The 19,009-nt window shown below is 36.7% G+C and overlaps 1 protein-coding gene across 6 annotated transcripts in view; it reads right to left on the reverse strand.

Annotated features, from left to right (window-relative positions):
- MAGI2 (membrane associated guanylate kinase, WW and PDZ domain containing 2) overlaps positions 1–19,009 on the reverse strand; it is a 1,340,829-nt gene that overhangs the window by 471,534 nt on the left and 850,286 nt on the right. For all 6 annotated transcript variants that reach the window (XM_078442525.2, XM_078442526.2, XM_078442524.2 and 3 more), the window contains exon 5: positions 3,405–3,615. In XM_078442525.2, coding sequence (XP_078298651.1) covers positions 3,405–3,615 — 211 coding nt within the window. The remainder of the gene's footprint in view (positions 1–3,404; positions 3,616–19,009) is intronic.

Here is a 19,009-nt window from a genome sequence, read left to right on the forward strand (position 1 = left end):
AGTTGGATGCTTAACTGGCCGAGCCACCCAGGCACCCCTGTATATTTTAAATATATGTTTAAATTAACATTTCAGCAAGGTAGAGTTCCCCTCTCATATTCAGAAATATATACATATGTGTTAGGTATTTATATTTATATATTTAAATTTTATACACAGAACCACAGGGTCCTTCTGCTTTGTTTTCCTTATTTTCTGTTTTATCACAATCTTCATCTCACAAGAGACAGAATTCAGTCAAGTGTAACGAGGGGTGTTGCCTACCAAGGGAGACCTCCCTGTAAATGACTCTCACAATGTTGCCAGAGGGAAATTCTCACTGATGCCAGCTCTTCTTATTTCCCAAATCTATCTATCTTCCCTTCTGTCTGTTTCATCTTTCTCCTAACTTACTCTACTTGCCTTTCTGTCTTCTTTCTTTACCTCAACTTTGCTCCAGGACTGAAAACTTTTATATTACAAATACTATTTGTTTTCTAAGTTTCTTGGTTAAAAAATCCTGGGGCCTACCATGGGTTAGTCTCTAGATTATTGTCCCACCATGCTCCTTCTCCTGTCACTGTCTCCTGCTCTATCAGACTGTTTCCAAGGGTCTTTTATATTTACAAAAGAATTCATTGTGGTATCACTTAAAAGGCACACACAGGTCAATGACAGCGGGCTGAAATGCTGATTTTGTCAAATGTAGTTAGGAAGGAGAGGGGCATTCCAGAACAAAGAGTGAAAGCAGTCAGGAGGGAATCAGGGAAAACTGAGGGAAAAGTAAAGCAGAGTGGGAGTGACACGCAGGCAGAGAGAAAGGAAACCACAGTGCAAGTGGTAACAGTGTGGAAATGAGGAACTAGATGAAGAAGACACCGATCCCTCCCTAGTCTGATTTTTGAGCTCATTGCACTGAGTCTTGAGATTCAAATGTAAGCGTTTCAAGAAATGAACAGATAGGGCTTGGAGTGGTCCATGGGGAGGCTGGAGTGGGGGGTGTCTTCATTCTGTGGAGAAACCTTTAAGAAGGGTATTTGCACCTGTCTTCTACAGGAATCTGCTTCGCATCACACTCCCATTTCAGTCTTAACTCAAGGCATCTTCATTTCCCTAAACTCTGGGTGGGTCTCCCCATGATCAGCTTTCTTGCCAAAATGAAATTGTCTCCTCTTTTATATCTTAATTGTCCACTTCAACCTATCTCTACTCCTCTTGCTCATTCATTCTTCCCTGAAGTAACAGGAAGAAGATAAACAAAGAAAACCCCCTGCCTGTCTTTCAAAAGCACTAATGATCTAGGAAATGGAAACAGAGCAATAATGTCACAGGATTCTCTAACGAATGCTTACTTCTCTAGTAGGGTCTTCTCACTAGCCCTGATAAACTCAGGGACTGGGTCTTTGTAACAAAAGTTCCTATACCTGGAATGCTGTGTCTACACATTGCCAACTCTATGTGACCTCACCTTCCTTATGATGACTCTTTTTATTACTTAAGTCTGTTCAGTAAGTCCTTCTCTGCATAGTATCACAAAACTCAGAAATTAGTTGTCTGACAATTGTTTATGCCTCTCTTCCCCAAATTGAACAACAGATTTCAACACTAAATTTGAGAACACGAACAACATCTCATGAATCTTTGAATTCTGACACTGGGTGACTCACTAGAGTATTAACAGAATCATTTTGGTAGATTTTCCCAAGTCCTGACAAAGGCTCATCATTTACTACATACCATGAGCACAATTTCTGTCTTCCAAAGCCCGTTTTCTTCACAATCCCAAAAATCTGACATTATTTAAAAGAGAAAAGATCATTTTGTAATCACAAAGATTTTTATAATTGAATTATTGGAAGCCTTGTAAGGAAACAGTTCTTTAATCTACTTGTCATGCTGGTTTTCCTTTACTAATGCCACATACCCTTATTCCCCCTGTATTATATAATAAAAAGTGTATATTATCAGTCTCCTTCTGAATATTAATTTTCCTGAACATCAATGCATGAACTCACATCTAGGGTTTATCCTTTGAATGATTCCATGCTGTACTTATCAATAACAAAATTATGTTTTAGATTTAAATACTTTTGAGCATTTAAAAAAATCCATATGACTTTCTCTTTCCCAATTAACTGATAAAAGATATCTTTGGGTCATTGGTTATAGCAATAAAAATAATACAAGAGTTTTTTTTTTTTTTTTAATTTACAAGATCTGTCAAAAGGTGAATAGTAGGGATTCATTCTCTGCAAATCACTGTATTTCTCATCCCATGTTGGAGTCAAGCAGAGCACCAAGTAATTACCTCATTATACATTCCCTTGGACACATGTATCAAAGTTCCCACCTTCACATGAGAATTAAATATTGGTATGTGGTAACATTTCAATTTCACAACTGAGTTCTGCCTACAGAGATCTAAGTCACAAATCACTCCAGGTTGGGTAAAGAATCCAGTTTTAATATTTTTTCTTGAATAATCAGAGTTTACACATTTTTATCCACTGTCAGCCCTGAAAACTTCAGATTCTATTAATTTTTCTGTTTGAATCTTGTTTGAGGGAATGTGTTGAAGGAATACGTGTTGCTCATTTACAATATTTTTAGTTTTTATTTTTCCTAATTAACCTTTTGATTGTCTTATGCACATCAACAATTTAATTTTGTGCTGAGATCTTCACCTTAGGAGTTTTTTTTTTAAATGGTTCTACTCCTAGAAGATAAAGAAAGGAAAACTTTACTAACAGTATTGGTAATAAAATATTTTAAAAATCAGTTTGGAAAAAAAGTCCAAAAAGAAAGAAAAAGATTAGGTTGAGTCCATATCACCAGGGAGTTCAAGATTAGCATTTCGGTTCCTTTGGCCAGTCATAAAGATGGTCAGCAAAAATAGGATAAAATTAATAAAAAATGAGTGTGATGAACTATACAATACAAAACCAAACAATATTATTGACATCTGACCTCTGCGTGAAGACCTTGCAATGTTGCCTTTTGTGACAAGTAAGAATTTTGCACTAAATAGCCGCATAATTAAATGTGATGGAGGATGTTTCCAGCAATCTGACTTAAAAATGGGATTACCTCATTTGAACTACACAGAAATCTTGACAGGGTAGAGTAAGCATTTCCCATGACAGGTAGATTATGTCTAACTCAATAGTAATGCCACATAGAGATTTACCTTTTTAGTCATGATTATAACAAATTTTACAGTGTAATTGTCTCATTTGATTTATAGCTATAATCTAGGACCCTTAATTGTATTAAGGCACTGTCCATTATTCTCTCACAAAGAAGAAAGCTAATAGCAGAAACAGTAAAATTCAGTATTTTATTTTGACCAATGTCTCTATGTGCTACATCATTCCTATGCAGCTATGATCTTCATGGCAACACCCAAAGAAATGTGTGACACTCACTCTATGAAGTAGACTTCACCCTTCTCTGTATAGGCCATTTCCCAGTTATCAGGCAATGGGTCTGACTCCTCATTCTCTTCAGGTTTAGTTGGTTTTGCATCATCCATCTGCTCCTTCAGCTCTTCAGGCTGACTGTATACTGGTGCAGGATAAGGCTGGGAGGGTGTCTCCCCTGAGGCACCTGCACTCTTGTCTTCATGTTCACTGGATTCTACAAGAGAACAAGAGCATGCGGTCAGTCACTCTAGCCACAGTAACTTCTCAGTGATGTGGAGTATGATGCACCAGGGTAAATAAGCTCTAGGAATAGGAAAAGCCTCATTGCAAACATCTCTGACAATGATCTCTAGGCCTATCTGAGTTCCCCTTTCACTTCTCATTCTTCTCTATCCTTCATCTAATTATTGCTGATTACTGAACTGGAGGACCATTTCACAACACAGGTGTGGTAAGCAGAATAATGACTCCTTAAAGATGTTCACATCCTACTTCCTGGAACCTGTGAATGAATGTTACCTTACACGGCAAAGGAGAATTCTCAGATCTGATTAAACTAAGGGCCTTGGGATTGGGAGATTATCTTCAATTATTTAGGTGAGCTCATTGAAATGACGAGCGTCCTTAAAAGTGTAATAGGAAGACAGAAGAGGAGGGTGAAGGGGAGATGTGACACTAAAGAATGGCCAAAGAGATACAATGCTGCTGGCTTTGAAGATAGAAGGGGACCAACCAACCACAAGCCAAGAAATGTGAATGGCCTCTAGAAGCCGGCAAATTAAGGGTATAGATTCTCATCTAGAGCTTCTAGAAAGTAACACAGTCCCATTGACACTTTGATTTTAGCCCAGCAAGACCCATGTCAGAGTTCTAACCCACAGAGATGTAAGACAGTAAATCTGCATTGTTTTAAGCCATTAAGTTTGTGGTAATTTGGTACAGCAACAAGAGAAAATTAATACAACAGAGTAAAACCTAAAAGAGATACATATATTAAAAGTAATTGGTAACAGGCTTGGAGGACAGACCCAAGAGTCTGAACATGTAGGTAGCACAAGCTCCAGAATGAGGAAAAGGAACACATAGAGAAGAAATAATAACTCAACAACAAAAAAAAAAAAAATAGAAGAAAATTTACCTAAGATGAAGAAACACTTGAGTTTGCAGACTGAAATGGTTCACTGAATCTGACGCCAGATTAATGAAGCACATAGACTCCTAAACACATCTAGGTGAAATTTCCAAACTCCGATGTTAAAAAGCAACTTTAGTAGCTCCTGCACTGAAGAAACATGATTACTTACAAAGAAAAGAGGAACAGAAGAACATGAGATCTTTCATCTGTGATACTCTAAGCTCAAAGAAAATAAGGTAACATCTATAGTAACTTGAGAAAAAAAAGTACAGCAACTAAAGTAACTTAACTCTACCAAAATATTATTCCTCTATCCAGGCAAAAGAAAGTCATTTTAAACATACAGAAGTTCTGAATAGGTCCTATCCATGCATCCTAATTAAGGACAACATTTGAGAAATTACTCTAACAGGATCATGGGGATTCAACCAAGGCAGATATCTCAAAATAGGGAGAGAAAAGGAGAAAATAAAAATTAAGAAGTAAATCCTGCATAATATACCTAAATATAAATGGACGATGATCACATTTTTGGAAATTTATAATAGGTGTTAAAAACAAATTCGTGTAAGACAAGAAAACATTATATGGAAAATCTAATACCGGCATGGACTTTAAACTATATGTTGGTTAAGTTCAGGTTCTAGAGGGTGGAGAAAAGGTAGGGAAAGAAAGACATTTTAAAGGTCTGAAAGGGGCACACCAAAAAATGGGTTAACAGGATCATTTTAAAGTCTACCTTTCCACGGGATTAGATTATTGGGCAAGTGTTGTGGTCAAGGTGTAGACGTAATAGTATAATGAGGATATTTTTAAAATATCACCTAATGTATAGTCTCTCTGAGCTATTCAGAATTTCTTTTTCTTCCCATTTAGCTTTTCTGCCACTAACGAGAGACTATGAGTCTTATCTGTCAAAGAAGAGTAGATTTGGTGTTGTCTAGAAAAAGAAATATTTTGGGGTAAATAAAAAGAAAGATATAATGCAGAGTAAATTCCTGCAAGATAAGATGGTGTGATTGGGAGAGAAATTCAAAGGGGGAAATATTCAGGTTTAAGACACTGCGTGGTTCATTCAGGGATTCAGCACCACTATCTTCAGGTTTGGTCTGGGTGTGATGTGGTAGTGATGAGCAAAGGGAAAGCACAGAAAAGTTCAAGGGAGCCCAAAGGAGAAGAGGCCTCTGAACTGCTTTAGTTTAGCACTTTGGGAGAGATGTTTCCTGCAGAGTGGCTCCACGTCTCCACTGGTGGGTCAGAACAGAGATAGTGAATAAAAAAAACTGGCAAATACCACTCCAAGACTCCCCTGTGGTATGGATGTCACCGAAAGTCCAAGTATTCCCCAGTGGGAGATTTGGAAAACAACTCAAGAGTAGAGAACCAGAAGGCCTGCAGAGTCACTATGGCTTCCTCATCTGTAAGCTGTGGTAGAGACAGCTTAACCCAAACACTGGAAGGAGAGTCCTATTGACAGATGCCAGTGTAAGGATAGGACAGTCAACTTAAAAATATGAAAGTCTACAACCATTTGGGAACATAACCAATAACTATTAACATTAAAAATATACATATACAAATGCACATGTTCTTTGGCAAAGTAATCCCGCTTAATATATATCTCTATATATGGGAATATATCCTCAATAGATAGATAGATAGATAGACAGAAATATATCCTCTAGAAAAAAGGTGTTATGGTATAAGAATACATATATAACAATATATATTGCAGTATATGTAATAATAAAGCCCTGAAAATGGTTTTAATGCCTAACAATGAAAATATGATTAAGTAAATTGTGGTTATCATTACCATGGAAAACTGCAGTTTAAAAACAATGAATTAGATGTGTATCTATTGAACTGAAAAAGATGCTCATAATTACTACTCAAAGAGTAATCCAAGTTGCAAAGTAATATATATTGTTAATCCTATCTTTAAAAAATAAGCAAACACCAAGTTCTCTTAGATATATGCATATAGCTTTGCATATAATTATATGAACATGAAAACAGGATGGAAGATGTACAATGTATTGCCAAATTTGATTACTTAAGGATAGTAAATTTAGATGGGGTGGACGAAGTCGTGTTTATGTATCTCTGCATTCATTGGCTGTCTATTATATTTATAACTTTAAAAATTAATAAAGGTAATTTACAAGGAGCTAATTAAAGTTGAAAGCTACCTTTGTCTCAATCAGTTGCTTAGATCAATGTTTTCCCTACATGCATCAATCTCAGAGGGCCATATTAAGGTATCTATAAGAATTAGTAAGTATCTATAAGAATTAGTAAGCACAAGAACATGTTACCAGCTTTCATGGTTTTGCCCTTAAAAGGAAGACTTTATTAAAAGAATATAGATGCAGTCTTCCAGCTGATTCCTCATAAAGAATTGGCCTTTGTAAATATGTGGGAAAGAAGCAGCAAGAAAAGATACCATTGCTCTCTTGAGATGCTCATTGCTGTACCTTATTACATATAATTACCAATACACGAAATACACTGCTCTCAGGTGTTTCCAAATGTCATGTTGTATTTGAAAAGTTAAAATGCAAGGTCATGTTCTGAAATATTTACTCATTCAATATTCACTTAATCAATATTTATTAAGCACGCAATTGTCAGGAACTCAGGACAGAAGAATGAACAAGAGAGGCATGATCCCTGCTCTTGTGGACCTCAAAATATGTCAAGATGTGTAATCTTTAAACAATTTTAAGTGTGATGAATGCTTTCCCAGGCAAATCTGGGATATTATGCATATGCATTCACCTAATTTTATATAAAGAGTCAAGGAAAGCCTTTTCTCCCCAATGTGCTACTGACCTGAAACTTGAAAAAGAAATCAAGAGACTTTTTTCAGAGGAAGGTAATGGAGAAAAAAAACATCAATAAACAAGCGCTTAATTAGGCAAAGCCTTAGAAACCATGCTCAGAATTTGGGGCTATATCCTAAAAGCAATGAGAATACGTTGATGTGTCTTAATCAAGGAGACAACACAACCAGATTTTCATTCCCCACAAAGATTCCCCTTAACTATTCTGGGGTTTTAAGAATGGCAAGAGTAGATATTTACAGATCAGTGGGGAGTTATTTTTGTGCTCCAGATGAGAGATGATAGTGGCCTGGGCATGGAATGAGTGGACTGAAAAATATTTAGAGGGTAGATTTGCTATGATTAAAAAAAACTGGACAGATAAGAAAAAAAATGAGACGTCACGTTAAACCTGGTGGCAAAGCCATTCACTGAGATAGAAAATATGACAGAAGGAGCAGGACTGTGTGGGGAGATAGAGGAATATGTGTATTGTTTTGGGCACATGGAGACAGAGGTCCATGCCAAACTCACAACGGACATGTCATGTCAAAGAGTGCTTGGCTGGAGAGAATCAATTCAAGAAACAACAGAATATGGCTAGACTGTATTATAATTTATGCCAGGGGAGTGAATGAAATTGCCTGGAGAGGCAGTGTAGCAAGTGGAAATCGGAATCCCTAGAGCAGCTGTCTGAGGAATTCCCACATTTAAGAGTCAATGAGAATGATTAGGAAAGAACAGTCAGGAAAGTAATAGGAAAACCAGTTGATCTTCATGCCATAGAAGCCAAACAAAGGGCAATGAGGAGGAAACACTTACTACCTTTGGCCAAAGCTTCTAAATAGTCCACAATATAAGGGCATCACATCTATTGAAATTAATGACACGGAGGAGGTCACTGGGGTTATTAGCTACCAGTTATGGTAGTAGTTATAGTGGAATGGTGGGTGCAGAAACCAGGTTGGAATGGACTAAAGAGTGACTGAAAATATATAATATGCTGACAGAGAATTCATTCAAGAAGCTTAGATATGAATAAATGTACTTTTTTTTTTTACTTAAAGTTGAGTCTTTGGAGATGTCTACAATTATATTTATTGATGTGCCAGAGATTACGGTGACAATTTCTTTCAGTTTGTCTAACATGTGTTTAACTCATTCATTCTTTTATTCTTATCTAATGGATTAATCATCACATTAGCAAACACGAATTTAATACCTACAATGTGCAAGATACTTGAAAAGAGCTTAATAGGGGAGAGAAGAATTTTATCAGGCTGGGTTGATAGGAAGTAATCAACTAGTAATGAACTGTAATCAACTGTAAGTAATCAACCAGTAATGAACTGGGTTGATAGGAAGTAATAGGTAGCACCTACTTTCTCTATCTGAACAAAATAAGAGAAAAAAATGAGTAAGGCAAATGGAGAACTGTAACATTCCCAAATTTACTATTCATAAAGGCCAATCTATGGATGTAGTTTATGGTCAGAGTCAAGAGCTTCTGGTGAAACCCAGAATCAGGCAAATTGTATCCACAGGCAGCACAGAACCAGGGCAGGCTACCCATGCAGGGGCAGAATCTATTTTCAGAAGATGAATGTAGAACATTAAAAGGAAGAAAAAGAGGAGTTGAGTCAAGCAGGCCCAAATATCCTTCTAAGATGCATCATTCAGATAAGTCACGCCCATTCTGTCTGGGTAGCGTAGGTTAAGGTGCCAGGAGAGTGCAAATTAAGTACCTTCTTTGACATGTAAGACAACATGGTGGATAGAGAGGAAGTACCTCCCCCCAACTCTAGGTAACTACATACAGTACTATCATAATGATTTACTAAGTGATATTCAATGACACTAAAGAGTTATATACAAATTTCTAGGATGGCAATATAGCATATGGAAATAATAATACCTAAGGCAACTGTCTAAAGAATTCCAATACTTAGCACTCAGCGAGAGAAGGAACTGGCATTCCATTTCCTATATTACTATGACAGTGTTGTTAATTAATTAATTAAACATTTGTTGAGACCCTACTAAGTGCCAGGCACTAGGTTAGGCAGTGGGTAGTCAAAGAGAATGTGGTCCAAATGGTATGCATTGTTAGTTTGCTAGGGCTGTCATAACAAATACCACAAACTGGATGCCTTAAACAATAGAAATGTGTTATCTTACAGTTCTGGAGACTAGACATCCTAAATTAAGGGTTTGGCAGGGCCATGATCCTTCTGGAGGCACTAGAGAAGGATCTATTCCAGACCTGTCTGCTAGCTTCTGGTATTTACTTGGTTTATGGTAGCAGAATTCCAGTCTTCATATGGCGTTCTTACTGTGTACATGTCTGTGTCTCGATTTCCCCTTTTTATGAGGACACTAGTCATACTGGATCAGGGGCCGGCTTACTCTAGTATGACTTCATCTTAACTAATTGCATCTACAATGACCCTATGTCCAAATAAGTTTGCTTTCTAAGATTCTGGTGACTTGGACTTTAGTATAGAAATTGGGGAAAGGGCTCAATGCAACTACTTACATAATATATTAGGTGAGTTCAGCTTACAATTCACTGAACAGTCATGCTACCTCATAATAGTTTCCCTGCTTCATAAGAAAAATAGAAGATAACTTTACTGCATTTTGGATAATATGATTAAGTCTTTCTTCTGTGAGGCTTATTATTTTTAATCAGATATGTTGGGTAATGTATAAGTAACTGAGAATGTACCCATTAAGAACAGAATGGATTAAAAAAAATAGACTAGTTTTTAAAAAATTTTAAGTTTACAGCAAAATTAAAGAAAAGTATAGAGATTTCCCATATATTCCCTGTGTACCCTCCATGCATAGAGCCTCCCCATTACAAATATCCCCCACCAGTGTGGTACATTTGTTACAACTGATGAACCTACACTGCCACATCATTATCACCCAAAGACCATAGATTAAATTAGGGTTCACTGTGGATGATACATCTTATGGGTTTAGACAAATGTATAATGCTATGTATATGCCATTATAATATCATACCAAGTTTCACTGCCCTAAAAATCCTCTGTGCTCTGCCTATTCATCCCGGCCTCCCCCTCTAACTCCTGGCAACCACACTGATGTTTTTACTGTCTTCATAGTTTTGCCTTATCCAGAATGTCATATGGTATAGAGCCTTTTCAGATTGGCTTCTTGCACTTAGTAATGAGATGCACTTAGTAATATGTATTCAAGTTTATTGAATGTATTTTAATGGCTTAGAGCTCATTTCTCCTTAGGACTGAAAACATTCCATTATCTGTATGTACCACCCAAACTGACTTTTACTACTAAAAGGGTGGGAAAGAACAGATCTTACATGCCAACCAAGGGTGCACGTATAGCCACTCCTGTTAACATGCCTCTCTCTCCTCTCACGGACTTCAGCTTAGACAAGCATGGGTGTAGATGTGCCCACACACAGACCTCACATATGTCAGACCTACAATTTGGGAAGTCCTGGACTATTTAAATTTCGACTAAGAAGGGACCAAATAATCCAGGTATATGCTTTACTTTTATAGCACTGTGAAGCTATTTCTTGATTGGAAGTAGCCATGTAGAATTGTCCTTTTTGACTTCCAAGACAAATTTCTCAGCCTGGTCTTATTGTTAAATCTAAACATGAATTTTTGGGTATGTAAATGTAATTTTTTCCCAAGATGCTTGCTGCTGAAGTGAACAGACTTTATCAAACACTGACATTTTTTCTGAGTATTCCATTTTGCATTTCTAGGTCACTTAGATGCCTTATGAACCAGAGCAAGGCGTGTTTTGTTTTGTATCACTAACAATAGAATCAAAGAATATTTCAATAAAGAAGGAACATCTCTTTTTAAAGAATGATAATGATAAAAAAATTTCCTTTGACCAGAACTGTTGAATTTCCTAGAAGCTCTACAGAGACACTGAGACACAAAACAGACATTGACAATGCAGTCTTATAAAGGAGGACCTAAAAAAACCCATATTTTACGTACACCTTTGCTGTTGTGAAGATTTAAGAAATATAATTTCTTTCCTCTTTCCTAATGTAATGGTGTTTTGTTGGATTTAGCAAATGTTTTTCTTCTTCGCATAAGAAAATAAGAAAAACTCAAATATCTGTACATTGTAGAGGGACTGCAAGTCATTTAATTGGAAGAGAATTAAATGTATGCATTTTTACATAATTCAGTCCACCTCACATAAATTCTATAGCTCTGGTCTAGTCTAAGGTGTTGAGATACAACAATATGTATTGTTGCCATTCCATTTGCTTACATGTTTATCGCCCTACAAATATCTAACACATTGCCTTTTGGACACAAGACTAAGAATACATCAGAATGCCATTGTTTTGAATGCCCCACTCAGTTTTATTAAAGAATAATCAGAAACCAAGATAAAACCATTTCAAGAAGAATGCCTGTTTTATATGTTATCCATATTTTCACTTGACATGGTCAATGCATGTAGTTAATGTTGAAATTTATGTAATTGCCATCCTTCGAAACAAGGGAAAAACAATGTTTTTAACCTAGACAGGAAATTGTTGATTTTATTTCTTGAACTGTCATAAAATTTGAATTTCCAAAATTTGGTTTACCCTGTGAGAGCTCTGGGATTTATATTTCTAATGGCTATGTGACAAATTTTAATGAATCTAATCATTTGTTTCCCTCCTGTCTTCATATTATTTCTTCAGAAATAAGCATAGCTAGAGAGCATTTGAGGGAAAAAAAAAAGATTGTGAGGAACATATTTGTAGTTGATAAGAAAAGAGAATAGGAACAATCTGAGACAATTTTTTTCTTTTGATTTTTGTTTAGTGCTTCTAAGGTAACAACAAACACACTCCACAAGAAACAGAAGAACATAATTGCTAAGGCTGGTGTCAGACTGCCTGAGTTTGAATCTGTTCTTTACAGTCTGAGGTTGGGGAAATTATTTAATCACTCTGGGCATGTCTCACTTTCCTTAAGCATACAATAGGGATAATAACATACCTCCGTATAAGCACTAGATGTGGCATGTATATAAATTGCTTAGAACAGTAGGTGTTCAGTAAATGTTATATATTATTATCAGTGAATTCTACTACTTCAAAAACACTAAGTAAATCACATAGTGAAATCAGTCAAGCAGCCTAAATAGTCTTTCCCCACAGAAACAAGAAGTGTAGTCAAGTTTGTATAATTTTAAAGATATTACTTTTTTTTTAATATCCAATTTCTGGGGCACCTGGGTGGTGCAGTTGGTTGAGCATCTGATTCTTGGTTTCGGCTCAGGTCATGATCTCGTGATTTCATGGGTTTGAGCCCCGTGTCAGGCTCTGTGCTGACAGTGCAGAGCCTGATTGGGATTCTCTCTCTCTCTCTCTCTCCCTCTCTTTCCGCCCCTCCCCCATTCACATACTCTCTTCTCTCAAAATAAATAAATAAACTTTAAAAATGCAATTTCTAACAAAAGAGATACACACAAAGCTAATATTTCCTTTTAAAAAGGTGTTTACATAAATTGAGTTTTCCTTCCTTAGTTGAGACATGTTGTGTGGTTAAGTGATTTAAAGGAGGAAAATTCTGAGGATTTTCAGAATCCACACTTTTTTTTTTTTTCAAGTTCTGTATTATTCCTGTAAAGTTCTGCATTTGATTTTGCTGGGCACGAGGGGCTGCTACCGAGCAATGAACTTGGCAGCACTTTGGCACCACTGAGGGTATAGACTGAAAGCAGAATCAGAGGCTTAGCCCCCCGATTTTATATTAGCCCAATGCTTAGTCTCCTCATACATTACTAGGGCAACCTTGGTTTTCAAGTCTTTTTAGAACAGATTGCTCCTCACTTTCGTTTCTGCTCATTTGTGGTAGTGACCAAAGTGGTGGAGCATGAAGATTTACCTTGCTTTCTTGCAAACTCAGTAATCTCATCAAAAAGTGTATTTGTTATACTAATACAAGGTCTTATTGCATTTTAGTGTGGGAGGGGGCTGTCAGAGCATGGTCCTCCCTTCACTTCTAGAAGCTGAAGTTCTTAGTTAAAATTTGAACCACAGGGTCTTATAAATGAATGAACATTTCAAGGGTTGACTCTTAGATAAGAGACAAACATCGTTTCAATTGATTTTCTATTATGACCATACTATAGATTATATCCTATAGTGAAAAGTGGAGAGCATTCTGTCTTCAGAAAGGAAGCAATCATGTAGTGGCCACCTGTGTTCTATGTAGCCAGTAGATTAAAAGAAGTCAAGATTATAACTTCTTGATCACAGAGTGCTCTTACCAATTTTCCTAAACCTTCTAAAATAAAAAGAAGGATTATACTATGGGTGCTAAAATGTTTGCATTTTAAATGATTAATGAATTTTTGCTCATCATTTAAAAAACTAATTACTTTTTTGATGTAGTAAAATATGCACATGGACGAAATCCAAAAGTACAAAGGGAAAACACAACGCAAAGTAGGCTTCTCTCCTGTTTATACTCCCTGTGCTGTAGCTAGCCAGTTAGCAAAGAAGATTACTTTTCTGCTTTTTCAGAGATATTTCTATATACACTGATTACTGACTTGCAGTGTTTCTTTTTAACTTCTTAGTTCTCCTAAAGTGTTTCTAAGTTCTAAAAAAATGCATTATATAAATTCTTTTTAAAACTTTTTATTTAAATTTCAGCTAGTTAACATACAGTGCAATATTAGTTTCAAGTGTACAATGTAACGATTCATCCCTTCCATACGACACCTGGTGCTCATCACAGGTGCACTCCTTAATCCTCATCATCTCTTTAACTCATTCCCCCACTCTCCTCCCCTCTAGTCACCATCATTTTACTCTCTGTCGTTAAAAGTCTGTTTCTTGGTTTGCCTCTCTTTTTCCCATCTTTTGCTTGTTTGTTTGTTTTGTTTCTTAAATTCCACACGGGAGTGAAATCATATGGTATTTGTCTTTCTCTGACCTATTTGGCTTAGCATAACACTCTCTAGCTCCATCCATGTGGTTGCAAATGGCAAGGTTTCTTTTTTTATGGTTGAATAATATTCCATTGTATATATATACACCTCTTCTTTATCCATTCATCAGTTGATGAACCCTTGGGCTGTTTCCATAATCTGGCTACTGTAAATAGTGCTGCAGTAGATATAGGGTGAACATATTTCTTTGAATTAGTATTGTTTTATCCTTTGGGTAAATACTTAGTAGTGCAATTGCTGGATCATAGGACAGATATATTTTTAACTTTTTGAGGAACCTCTTTACTGTTTTCTACAGTGGCTGCAAGAGTTTTCATTCCTAACAACAGTGTATGTAAATTATTTTCATATAAGATATGTGAAAGAGATGAGGTGAATGAGAAGAGATGGCCCTTAGACACGGTGGTAATTTATATATAATATATTTATGTAAAATTATATGTATATAAAAATAAACTTAGAATAAAATATTAGAATTAGGGAAAGTTAGGGTAATGATTAACTGAGTTTATGACCAATTGAGGAAAGAGAAATTCCCAGTCCTGTCAAGAAATGACCTTTTATCTGTAAAATTTGTAACCAAATTGCATTTCACCTATTCAGGAAGATAGGCAGGGAAATGTGAATTACTAAGAAAACATGTTCAATACCTCAAAATTATTTTTCATCTATATCTAAAACCCTCAGTTGGTTATAGTTTCTTTGAAGCACTATAAGAACAATATGTGAAATTAAGAAAATAGAAAAGTCAAGGTCTAACCACAAGCAGAAGATGACAAAGAAAAAAAATCCAAGATTTAAAAAACTAAATTGTAAAGATTTACTAGAAAGATTAGTAGAGGGAATTATTTCCCATTAATAAGGGAGAAGAGCTGCCTTAATAAGTGTATCTTCTTTCTGCAATATTTCATTTTTAATATTTTAGTAAAAGTAGACTAGAATGATGGCAATAAAATGAATCCCAATATATACATAACTTTGAAACTGTATATGTCATTTGATTTTAATAAATGTAATGAATTTGGAAGATGTTTATTATATAGAACCAAGTCCCACAAGCCCTCAACTAACTTTGGGTGAGAGAAACTGATATAAGTATTGAAAATATTCAAAGACCAAAGCAAGATACAAATGAAATATAGGATATAAATGTGCAGAATCTTTTAGATCTTGCTTTCAAAATTCTGAAAATATTCCACGAGACTAGTACTATGCAAAACATAATAGCCCCTTGTGAAGTTTTAGGAACATCAAAAGGTCTGAAAGAGAAAAAGAAGAAGACCTTATTTCATTTTGATCTTGATAATTCAAGTGCTATTCTTTGGGGCCAAATTGAAGTCAAGGTATTATTCGATGAGAGCAAGAAGTCAATTAGGAGGGAAAATATGAGGCTGCTATTCCCAGCAATGAAGCTATGTAGAAGGAATGAGTGCACACAGAGACCTTCCCTCTTCAGGAACAAAGTCCAGGCCTCACCCAGAAATAACTAGAGCACTCTTTGTCTGGCAATAAAGGAGCTGAGATTTCACACTGGAATTATCGTCACTGCTTATGAGGAGAAACGGGAGACAAGAAAATGGAACACAGAGCGAAAATCAGACCTAGAGAGAATGGATGGCTATGATTAGAAATACGATGAAGCTTTAAGGATGCCTGGAGCACATGAAGCCACTTAAATATTGCATCCCGTCCTCAGGCTTCTGCAAGTGCTATACAAACCTGAGAGTTACCCTGGTTGTTCTTGCTCTGCACTCCTTGTTCGTCTATCAAATCTCTCTCTCCTACACATCACATCCTACACAGCTCGGAGAAGTAGAAAAATGCTCTCCACAAAGGTTGAGTGCGAGATCCCTAAAATGCTGAATCAGTTTGAGGGCACGAAGAGGTTCAAATAATGCATCGTTTTTAGTTTAATAGCAAAGTGAGCTGGCCTTGACTTGAAGTGACATTCCTGAAACGACTCATGATTTCAATTTTCCCCCAGTGCTGTAGATAAAATTACTACTGTAGTTCATATCCATGAGCTCTAAAGTGATTATCTTATTACTTTATAATCACACTCAGAGCATTTTACAATTAGGGCAGTTTTAACTTTCAAATAATCCTTTTAAGAAAAGATGCTCCCCATTTGTAAAGGGAATATCTAATTTTAGAAGGTTGATTTAAAATAGACCCAGAAATTTGCCCCTCCAATGGAAAGATAAACCCTACTACTGTGTTTGGGAACAAGATCATAAAATTAAGCCTCCTCAGAGTGAAAAAGAAAAAAAAAAGATAAAGATCTGAGTGGATACACACATCACAGTCTCTGTGAACCCACACAAAAATAAGCAGGGGATAGGCGGCGTTGGGGTGGTTTCAGAGTGGGCTATTATTCACAGGAAAACAGCGAGATTCACTACGGAGGACATAATTCTTTTGACAGTGACAGGACCTCATTCACAAAACCAGGACTGATGGTGCAGGCACAGTCAGCGTGCCAAGCGGCACAGGACCTGGATGCGGGTCCCTAATGGTGAACTGAGATCATTGCTGAGGACACTCAGTGATCACATAAGGGACACTCTGTTTGCTCTCTGGGAGATGCAGTTCATTTGCACTAATTGCGGGCTTGGGGGCCTGGAGAAGGCGGCTCTGTGTACACATACTGTATTCCCTTTGTTGGTGAAGGTAGCTCTCACGGGCCCTGTTCCTCCTGGCATTGTGTGTGTGTGTGTATTAACAGAGAGATTTAGCTGCCTTTAAAATATATGTGCATTTCTAATTCTTTGCACTAGACTTACTAATAGCTGGTGAGGGGAAGCTACAATATAATGGTGAATTACTTTCCGGAAAAGTTTAGCATATAATTCATGAAATAAAAGAAATCCAAGAAAGCTTAACCCAATTACTACGGTTTATAGGATTTTCTTTTCTTCAGAAAAGTTCAATCTTAAACAAAACTATGTACTTTTTATCCACCTATTTTATTTTACTTTAATTCCAGTACAGTTAACATACAGTGTTACATCAGTTTCGGGTGTAAAATATAATGATTCAACATCCACCTATTTATTTTTGGTATTTTCACAGAGAAAATGAAAAATTCTTATATCTAAGAATATACATTTAAAATATATTTCTACATAATTTTCTTTAGTTATCAAATAACTTTTGAGGGAATGGAAGATCAAGAATGTCCTGGGGCGCCTGGGTGGCGCAGTCGGTTAAGCGTCCGACTTCAGCCAGGTCACGATCTCGCGGTCTGTGAGTTCGAGCCCCGCATCAGGCTCTGGGCTGATGGCTCGGAGCCTGGAGCCTCTTTCCGATTCTGTGTCTCCTTCTCTCTCTGCCCCTCCCCCGTTCATGCTCTGTCTCTCTCTGTCCCAAAAATAAATAAAAAAACGTTGAAAAAAAAAAATAAGAAAAAAAAAAAAAAAAAAAAGAATGTCCTATCATTTGGGGCACCTGGTCGGTTAAGCAACCACCTCAGGCAGTTAAGCAGCCAACTTATGGTTTCAGCTCAGGCCACAATCTACCAGTTTGTTTGACGGAGCCTTGAGTGGGGCTCTGTGCTGACAGCACAGAGCCTGCCTGGGATTCTCTACCTCTCTCTCTGCCCCTCCCCCACTCATGCTTTTTTTTTCTCTCTCTCTCTCTCAAAAATAAATTAAAAAAAAGAATGTCAAATCTTTCAAACTTAGAAGGAACACATGTTGAAGACCCTCAGCAGTGTAAAATGAGCATGAAATAAAGCTAATCATGTTGATGCAGTAAAGCTTTGACATTCTCTTAGAGGTTTGGTTGACTACAGAATAAAGATTTACGAGATCTTGAGATATTTAAAGATATATACTAATCACTGACACAGCTAAACAAAAAGTAAAATTGTCCTCGTCCTGGCAGTGCTTATAATGTATGTGGGGATGCCAGACATATACATTATGAAAAGTGACCTATAAATACCAGGCTAATCAGTAGCTTCCAAATGAGTGAAGGCTGTAAATAGTACTTTGATAATTCAGAGAAAGACAGACTCAATTTTTCATCCTGGGAGTCAACAAGTGATTTCTTAGGAATATCAAAAATTTTAGTATATTTTGACCAAAAGAATAGGAGGTTACAACATGGAGAAGGCCTTCTCAAACACGTGGATGTGTTTTATGAGTGTGGGATGTGGATCAGAGAAGAGGTAGAGGAAGAGTAGGGACCAAAGCTAACAGAGATGTTTCAGTAAAATGTGGATTGTCCAGGGAGTCTGGGGCAGTAGAAACGGAAGCTCATCCAAGTTTTGGGAAGGATAGTTACATGATAAAGTGCTGGTTCAAGAATCTTTCATTGATGGAGGAATAATAGGCAATCTGATAGGGATGGAGCCTGGAGGAATGTAGATCAGTTAGGGGACTGTGGTCCACAAATGAGGTGACACAGCAGTAATCTAGGATGGTGATACTTGGAAACAAGAGACTAAAACTACAGGTCCAGGATCTTTTATACCCAATAATATAGAACAAGCCTGGGGGAAAGAAGCATCAAAAAACCCAGAGCTATCTGGGTGAAAAGAAGAATTTGAAAAATCAAGCAAAGGCCTTTCTGAGTTGATCAGCTTGTCTCTTTTATGGGAGAAGAATTTAGGTAGAATGTTGTATTTAAGTTGCCATAGAAATTCCTAGCATGGGGAGTCCAGG

Source organism: Panthera onca, chromosome A2 (genome assembly GCF_046562875.1).
Source record: "Panthera onca isolate mPanOnc1 chromosome A2, mPanOnc1 haplotype 2, whole genome shotgun sequence".
Classification (NCBI taxonomy): domain Eukaryota; kingdom Metazoa; phylum Chordata; class Mammalia; order Carnivora; family Felidae; genus Panthera; species Panthera onca.